The sequence below is a fragment of the Apis dorsata genome, unplaced genomic scaffold, assembly GCF_000469605.1.
Source record: "Apis dorsata unplaced genomic scaffold, Apis dorsata 1.3 scaffold_980, whole genome shotgun sequence".
Classification (NCBI taxonomy): domain Eukaryota; kingdom Metazoa; phylum Arthropoda; class Insecta; order Hymenoptera; family Apidae; genus Apis; species Apis dorsata.
In genome coordinates this window covers 16,623-25,729 of record NW_006264083.1, presented here as the reverse complement: position 1 = coordinate 25,729, position 9,107 = coordinate 16,623, and the positions used below count along the sequence as shown (strand labels likewise).

Sequence of the window (9,107 nt, the reverse complement as noted above, 5' to 3'; positions counted from 1 at the left end):
TATATATATATATATACATATATATGATGCGTATGTATATGGACATAAGTATATACGTGCATGCATGCGTGCGTGCGTCGTCTCGTGCGCCGTGTTTAATGCCATACCATCAAATAGAAATACAATATATGTTCATGTGATGGATTTAGACGAATTTAACGTAACACGAAAAAAATCGATTGATTCTCGTGTAAAAATTCGTCGCTCGATCTCGCTAGTGTGATACGTAGCTTGACTAAAAAACGGCACGCTTTTTATACGCTCAATTATTATACACTAGTAATTTATTAATTTGTAAAACTACATAATGTAAAAATATTCGATCAGTCATCGATTATGTTGCTCAGAATATATCTTTGCTGCAATATCGATTTTTACACTTTCAGTCTAGAAACGCATCTAACCTAAAAGCGCTACGCTAAACGTAGCTACGTAACGCTTTTCAATTTGTGAATAATTAGAATTATCGTTGTTTCTTTCACGACGCACTGCACATTCGACACATATACAAGAATATTCGCATTTCGGCACACAAATACCACACGTATATACAAACGTACATATACACGTACACGAGCGCACATACGTATAATGTATGCAAAATCGCCATCTGAATTTGATCTCAAGGATCTTTCTACGTGTTATTGTTAACAACAGCAAACTATCGAATTTAACGCTTAAGATTAATTCAAGGTGTAACACCGATCACAATTTTCATCGCTTTCAAAAGATTTCCGACTAAGTCGATACAAAAATTCCGTCAAAAATATCGCTGTTTTATGGATTCTATGAGAATTCAACATTATATTCCGGTGTCTTGCTCCGATTGAATTTCTATGCGATGATCAATGATATATCATAAAATAAATAAAGAAAAAAAAGAATAAATAAAGAAAAAAAAAAGAAATGATTAATTTGAATAGATATATGGTAAACGAAAAAAATAGTAATATGAATAAAGATAAAAAATCATCACATTTAACATTCAATTAGAAAAATAATATCTATTAGTAATTTTCATTAAATGCAATATTATTAGAAGACAATTATAGAGAATTCATTAAATTTTTTATCGTTAAATTTTTTTTCTAGAGCAGCCATAATACCATAATCGAAAGACACCGGATATAAATAGAGTTGAGGACGCTTGACGCATCACGGATTTCGAAGCAACAGTATTACGTACTCTATACATATTTACTCGTGCAAAATAGTCATAAAAATAACATTCAATGTTAAATGTCAATAAAAATTTAAAAGTAATATTAATTGATTACGCTTTCGAGCGTCTTGTCGGTTCCTCTATGTATGTATATTATACATATATGAAAACATTGCGATGCATGAGTCAGAGTCGAATCATGTGAGAACGAATTTATACGCAAAGATAGTGAATTCGATATATTCATCGTAGAATCGTTGTTGTACATAATAAGAAAGAAAAATAAATAAATAACCAACGACAAGTATCGATATTGAAGAGAATAATTTAACTGTAACATGAGAGAAGTTTCTCTCGATAAGAATAATGTTTTATATGCTCATCATATATTCTTGAAAATGGGGAAATCTCTCTTGTAGAACTTCAATTTTTTCCTTTTTTCATTCTGCATTACAACCAATCGAATAAGAAGAATTAAATAAAATAGCAACCATTGATCTATTTTTAAATTTTTGACATTTTGAATTTTATTGGGATCTGAAACAAAATTGAATCTAAAAAACTAAATATAAACATCTATTTTATGTTATTTACATTTGTATTGATAAATTATAATAATATATATATATAATAATATAATAATATATTTGGCAGTTTTTGATATGAAAAAAAATTTTATAAATAAAAAACGAAGCAATAAACAGATCTTGAAAATATAAGATTTCGAAAAAAATTGAGATAAGAAATAAGAAAAAAAAAATAAAAAAAAATAAAAAAGAAATAAAAAGAAGAAATAGAAATAAAAAGGAGTAAATAGTAAAAAAAAAAAGTATGTATTTAAATTAAATTAAATTTAGATTATTAAATTTAGATTAGATTTAAATTAAAATTTTTGATTAATATTCTAAATGTAATATACAAATATCAGATATATTTGAACCTTTATTCCGGTTTTAATCGATGCCATTGTACGATTGTTTGTCGTGGCTTCGTAATCATATCTTGCCAATGTTTTGTTTCGCTTGCTCCACTTCCGTTTTTTCCTGAAAGTTAACGAAATATTATTATCATTATTTGATATAATCGTATAAATACACATATAAATTAATCATTATTAGTGTTAATCAATATTAAATTTGTATAAATAATTGAGCTAATCGATTGACTATACTATTCAAAAAAGAATCATTTTACCTGCAAGTTGAATTCGTCCAATCAATTCATTTCGACCAATGTTATCAAAGTCCATTACCATTACGTCTAACGAGCATTCGCGAATTTTTTCCCATGGTACATTGAATGAGAAAGCTTCATTAAATACTGGATTTAAAGTACATTTAAATATAGGAGTTTTTCGTTTTTCAATTCTCTTATCTCCAAATTGTAACCATACTTTTACGTACGGATCTAAATATAAAAACCGAAGAAAAAATTAAATTTCATCGTTAAGTTTTTCTCTGATTCGCAGTTTCTATTGGTTTTTATTGGTTCTGTAGAAGAGAAATAACATAAAAAGGAAATATATTGAAAAGACATTATAAATTTCTTTAAAAGTCTACTTAAAACGATTATCTTTTTATTTTATAGCGATATTCATGTATATGTATATCTAAACAGGTATTTATTCAAGAATAATAACATAAATTGTCTGTATCTTTCACTTATTATAATTGTTAATTAGATTTTCCATTTATAATTATCATTTTTATAATTATTTTTTCAAAATTTTATTTTATTACTAAATATGTATCCATTGCATATTAAAAAATTCTTCTTAAATATTTTTCTTCACTTTTTTTAATTCAAATATAACACAAAAAAATAATACAAAAAAAAATATAAGAAGTAATAAATAATATAAAATAAATAATGCAGTAAAATAATACAAAAAAAAAGTTCAATAGATCAATTACAAAATCTTTTAATATAGCCAAATTATACTTGTTAATATTAGCTAGATTAATTAAATAAGTTATCTTAGAAATTATTTTATTTGTTAAGTTAAATGAATCAAATATTAGTAATAGAGAAATATTTATTATAAATACATTTTCTTTCAAATTATTTAAAAATTTTGGCAAAAATTTTAATAATATTACAGATTTAATCAGTATCCAAGTTAGAAGACTGGCAATATGTGTATATAATATACATATACATTAAAAAAATTGTAAAAAAATAAAAAAAAATTTAATCCAGACTGGTTTAAGAAAAAAAGACAATATATTGTGATTTGAATAATAATATTTAATAAAATAATACTATACTATAATAATAATAGTATAATACTTGAAAAAAATAACACCTCTTTTATAAATTTCACTATTTTTTTCAATACAATCAATGTATGAAAAACTTTTTTAAAAAACGAAAAAAAAAAACACATGAAAGAGATTAATAGTATTACATACATTTATAGTTAAATATGATTTTTCCAATGTTATCAATTTAATAATCTCTTTCCTAGTTTTTTTTACATCTTATTCGAATCAACAATAACAAAAATATTCCTTTCATGCCATTTCTTTACTATATAAAGAAATGATGATTTCCTTACCTGATTTCCCATTAATATCCTTTGCTTTCAAATTTCTAGCTTTCAAAAGTGTCAAAGTCAATACGGAATTACTCGGATGATAACATAAAGAACACAATAATTCTCCACATTTATCTTTTGCTGGAGGTTTTAAAGCTTTCCAGAACGAAGGTTTGTCCGAAAAATCGACCTATTAAATGATCATTGGATAATTTCTAAATAATTTGAAAGGAAAAAGAATCGATAATCCAATAATGGAAGTTACCTGACATAGCGGAAGAAACATTTCTCCAATGGAATCATCTCTTGAAAATCGATCGTAATCAAATACATGTAAATGTAACACTCGACTTTGTAACTTTTGAATTGGAAAACCTAAATAATAAAAAAAATAATAAAAAATGAAAAAAAAGATAAAATAATAATTGTAATAATATAATATAATATTTAATATAATTTTCAACGCGATCACTGAAAAAAATAGAATTTATCAAACCTATTTTAATTCGATATTTACCTTCGAAATAAAATGTTTCGTTCCATCGAGGATTTAGCGTGCGTCTTTTTATCTTCGTTTCAAGTCGGTGTTTTTTGTCCGGCAGAAGAGTTACACGAACGTAAGGATCAGACGTTCCGGATAAGTCCTTTGCTGGCAAATCCTTACCCTAAATCCAAAGAATAAACTTTGTCTATATAATGTAATAATTGTCTTGTAATATCAATATATATATTAACCTGTATAATACGTAGGATAAGCGTAGTATTTTGAAAATCATATTCCAGACTAAAATGAATTTGACCAACGTTTTCGCTGGGCTCCGAATTATCAATATACATGTCCACTAAAGACATCGATCTATTTTGTAGGAATGCTTTCTAAAATAATAATGAAGATATTTTTTATAAAGAAAAAAATAATTATTCATGCAAAAAAAAAAAAAAAGAAAATATGAACAATACATACGGAAGGATGTTCTCCTTTGACATTTTGCAATTGTTTATTTTGTACTCCAATCGTCGATGTACGAGATTCAACTGTTCCACTGGCCACATTTCCGGTACCAACATTCGCCCCGATGCTGATACCACTGGTCCCTGCATTTACAGTGCCAATGCCAGATACAGTGGCGCCTGCTCCAGATCCAGATCCGCTACTTCCCGTGGCTACTCCGCTTGTCGTCAAGTTATTCGCACCGACACTTGTCCCACTATTTCCGCCTGTACCACTTCCACTTGCCGATGATGCTGGTTTATTCGCTGGACTACCGGTTGTTCTACGACAAAATCAATTGACAACCATCTTTTTAAATCTCAAAATCCAAATATACACAATGCTATTCATTCCCATGTTTACGTTTTAGTTGTCATTATCACCATTATTATCATTATCATTATTATTATTGTCACCATCAATATCATTATTATTATTATTATTATCATCAATATCAATATTATTATCATAGTCTGATAATGACAATGATATTGTGACGTCATCATTGCTGTTATTGTTAATGTCACCGTAATTGTCATGCCATATATATTTATGTTTCAGTTTCGTTTTTTCGTTTTTCACGAAAAAAAATTATTTCTCTATCTTACATCATCTCGATTTTGTTTCACGTGCATTTATCAACTACGATGAAATCTAAAGCATTTATGATGCATACAATTTTGGCATAGCTGAAGCAATCATGAGATTATACGATTTTGTCGTTGAAAGCGAACGACGATCGTAACAACTACAAACTATGATAGATTCTGAATATATTTAATGTAAATATATTTATATGTATCGCAATTATACAATGGCTATGTTTATCTTATACAATTTAATATAATTTATATAACCTATATAATTTAATATAACCTAATATATAACTAAATATATAAGTAATATATATAACTTAAATATTCAAATTTAAACATTTGCAAGAATACAGAAAAGTAATTATATTTCAAATCATTGGAATATACATTGTCAAAATTTTAAATAAATATTACGATTTTATTATTTTATTATTAAAGATATTTTGATAATCAATTTCGAAAAAAAAAGATTAATTTTCTGTTTGTCTCCCATTCTCTCTTTTTTTCTCTTGTTTCTTTGTTTTTAACGTTCAATTTCTTGTCTAATTAATCTTGATAAAAAATATTAGAGAGAATTAAGAGAGTATTTCGAGGAAACAGCGGATATAAAAGTAATAATTTTTTATAATTGTTAAATTTTCTAGAAAAAACGTCTAAAATTTATATGTTAACATTGTTTGACAAAAAAAACGAAAGACTATTGTTTGAAATGAAAAAACAACTTAAAATCGAAGAAATTGGAGTTTAGATTTGGGAATTTTATTTCAATTGAATTACTTACGCAGATAAAGCAGCGCCCATCCGCGAATAAGATATTTCCATTAGGAAGAAGAATTGAAAGAGAAGATAGAAGAGTCAAGTGAAGCAATATGAGAAAAGATCAATTAAAAATTTTTTATTATTCTTTAACTGATATACTTACTCCAGTTGCGCTCTGGATTCCAATAGTAACCCCAAAAGGATGCATGAAACACAAAAAATTAAAATAGAATTTTATGAATTTTAAATCTTAATCTCGAATTCGACGAAAAAAAATGAAATACAAAACATAATAAAAAATTGTTCAAATTCAACAGAACCACAAATATTTTTCTTGATATCATAAATCAAATATTCTTTGCTTTCGTTTTTATTTTAAAATGACTCGATTTATATCATTTGCAATAGTAATAAATTTAAAAAAAAAAAAAAAGAAGAAAAAAACCTAATTAAATAACAAGAAAGTTAGCGAATTGTATGAAGGAGGGAAACAGAAGGAGGGGGATAAAAGACAGATTAAAGACATAGAAACAGAGAGAGAAAGAGATAGAGAGAACGTACCCATTTCACGAGTCATTGTTCAGACAAACATACTCCATCACGCCTTATGTTTGCAAATCTTTATCGAAAGGATCATTATCATGCTAATTTTATTCCTAATTTAAGTTGCCGAGTTAATACACATTTCTTACCTGGTAGTGTAATATTCGAAGAAGGCAACCAGTATTTCCAAAGATCTCGTGACTGCAGCCCACATGATTTTATTGTTCCGAGTGTCTTTAACCACGATTATTGCGTGAATGCGTTCACATTCCCGTTATTAAGTTTTAGATATAATCTATTTGAATAAAAAAAAAAAACGAGAAACAAAACTCTTTCTATTTATATATGCATTTTTTATCTCTTCTTTAGGTTTTAATTTTTTTCTTCTTTTTTGAATATAGATGTTTGATATAGAATTTTTTGAATTAAGTATTTTTTTTTCAAATTACAAAACTTGATATTCTATTTGATCTAATTTTTAATATTTTGATATAAATTTTATTTATATATAAACAATAATATAATAACATTGATAACATTTTATTTAAGTTATATGTTTCATTACTTATATTCTTATATCGAATTTAATTCGGATAAAAACATTTGCAATTCGAAATTATGAATATTTTATATTTGCAAAAATTTGCATCACGACATATCATTTTAAGGTATATTTGGCATCTATGCATAAAGTTTTTCGATTAAAAATACTTCAAATGAAATAATTACTATTATTGCGCGTACTCACAGCTTTCAATGTTCACGAATATAGAAAAAATTAAAGAACAATAATCAAACAAATTTAAAAATGTATAAGTTTTTAAGAAACTTAAAAATTTAGTTAGTAAAGAACTATAATAATAACAGTCGATAGTATTTCGAAAAAATCCCAGAAATTTATTCGATTATTCAGTTATTCAGTTATTTCAGTTATTCGGTTAGCCCGTTAGTCGGTTAGTGGATGGAGGGGTTAAAAGAAGGGGATACGATCGATCTTAGCTACATTCGCTGGTATCACTGCCATTGTTCACGCCATCGCCGACGTCATAATCACCGCCACTACTGTCATCGTCAACAACTGAGATAGCCATCACTATTATCTCAATTCATTATATTGTTACTGTTTTTGTTATCAATCACCAGAAATAACTTGATTATTATTACCATAACGTTGCTGAATAGCAGCAGCGTGACCAGCGACAATCATGCGACACGTGAACGAAATTAAATATACATTATTGATTCCTATACGAAGACTACGTTAGATTAATCTTCTGATATTATTGATATTCAAGAAATAGAGAACAAAATTTCAAAGCTAATAGAAGATATATTAGGTCACGCAATAATGTTTGCAAAAATCGATGAATAAGGCGCGCGCATACTGAGTACGTATATATTTTTGTTACGATTAAATAACAAGTAATATCAAAACAAAATTCGTTTTTTCATCTATATATATTATCTCCGTATATCAGTCTCTTCTTTTCGTCATCATTCTCTTTGAAACTTGTTATTCAAAATGTCATTTAAATGCCAAAACTATTGATTGATTCATTACTAATAATAATAATCATGTTTGTCATAATAGCAAAATTCTATTTCTTGAAATTTTCTTTTTTCTTTTTTTGTAAAGCGAATTATCTATATTCCATAACTTCTTTTTTTTTAAATTCCTTTTAATTAAAAATATTAGTAACGAAAAGTGCATTTGATAGGAAAGAAAATTGTAAGAGAAGCGATCGATTGAAACGCACGCGCATGATAAAGGTAAAAGTTCCTGGCCGTGATATAGCTCGGTCAATGCCGAAGAATATTCAAGCAACAGGTTCCCAGTCGATGTACACGCGGACTATAAATTTTATGAGAAAATACAAAAATATTTTTCTTTTTTTATCATCGCATATTAATTAAATTTAAATATTTAAAACTATTTTGTTTTTCTTCCACTATGAACTAATCACATATTCATGATGAAATAATATCACTTCCTCAACTAGAGAATATCAATCAAAATATCAATCATGAAATATTATTTGAGTAACAAGATTTTATTGTGGAAATATATTAGATATTTTATACACATTCTGCATTTTTTAAAAAAGTATTTTACTACTATTATTACTATTCTTATTTATTTATCAATGCAAAATACTTCAAGTATTATCAAGATATAGTACTTTGTATATATTGTATTTTAATAATTTTTTATTTTGAAAATTTTATATGAAAAAGAAGACAGAAAAAAAATAGAAATATAGTATGTAATATATGTAATATAGAAAGTAATTGCAAGCAAAGCAATTGCAAAGAGAAAGAAAATAAATCAAGTAAAAAATGCTTTAAAAAAATTAAGAAAAAAGAAAAACTTATTTATTAAATTATAAACAATTTAAGTTTGTGTTAAATAAAATAGACAAAGATAGAATGAAACTGCTTTATTTTTCTTTGCCGTTTCATCTAATGCAAATTTAAATAACTAATTTAATAAATAAGCTTAACTTAATAAATAAATCGACA

General features: G+C 26.3%; 2 protein-coding genes across 11 annotated transcripts in view; one reads left to right on the top strand and one right to left on the bottom strand.

Moving 5' to 3' along the window:
- The window catches only part of LOC102678227 (axonemal 84 kDa protein-like), a 39,691-nt gene extending 38,234 nt beyond the window's left edge, over window positions 1-1,457 (top strand). Inside the window, exon 18 of the mRNA XM_031514335.1 lies at window positions 1,093-1,457. Within this exon, the coding sequence (XP_031370195.1) occupies window positions 1,093-1,131 (39 nt within the window). The 3' untranslated portion in view covers window positions 1,132-1,457. The remainder of the gene's footprint in view (window positions 1-1,092) is intronic.
- LOC102678994 (synaptotagmin-7) overlaps window positions 347-9,107 on the bottom strand; it is a 13,266-nt gene continuing 4,505 nt past the window's right edge. For 3 of the 10 annotated variants that reach the window (XM_006623927.2, XM_006623926.2, XM_031514340.1), the window contains exons 2-11: window positions 6,737-6,882; window positions 6,208-6,219; window positions 4,663-4,972; window positions 4,434-4,574; window positions 4,216-4,363; window positions 3,964-4,073; window positions 3,720-3,888; window positions 2,357-2,569; window positions 2,103-2,205; window positions 347-1,699 (exon numbers count right to left, since the gene is read on the bottom strand). In XM_006623927.2, coding sequence (XP_006623990.1) covers window positions 2,105-2,205; window positions 2,357-2,569; window positions 3,720-3,888; window positions 3,964-4,073; window positions 4,216-4,363; window positions 4,434-4,574; window positions 4,663-4,972; window positions 6,208-6,219; window positions 6,737-6,801 — 1,269 coding nt within the window. In that variant the 5' untranslated portion in view covers window positions 6,802-6,882 and the 3' untranslated portion in view covers window positions 347-1,699; window positions 2,103-2,104. Of the gene's footprint in view, window positions 1,700-2,102; window positions 2,206-2,356; window positions 2,570-3,719; window positions 3,889-3,963; window positions 4,074-4,215; window positions 4,364-4,433; window positions 4,575-4,662; window positions 4,973-6,066; window positions 6,102-6,207; window positions 6,220-6,605; window positions 6,664-6,736; window positions 6,883-9,107 lie in introns of those variants that run through there. The other 7 variants (XM_006623932.2, XM_006623930.2, XM_006623922.2 and 4 more) reach the window with 7 other exon arrangements.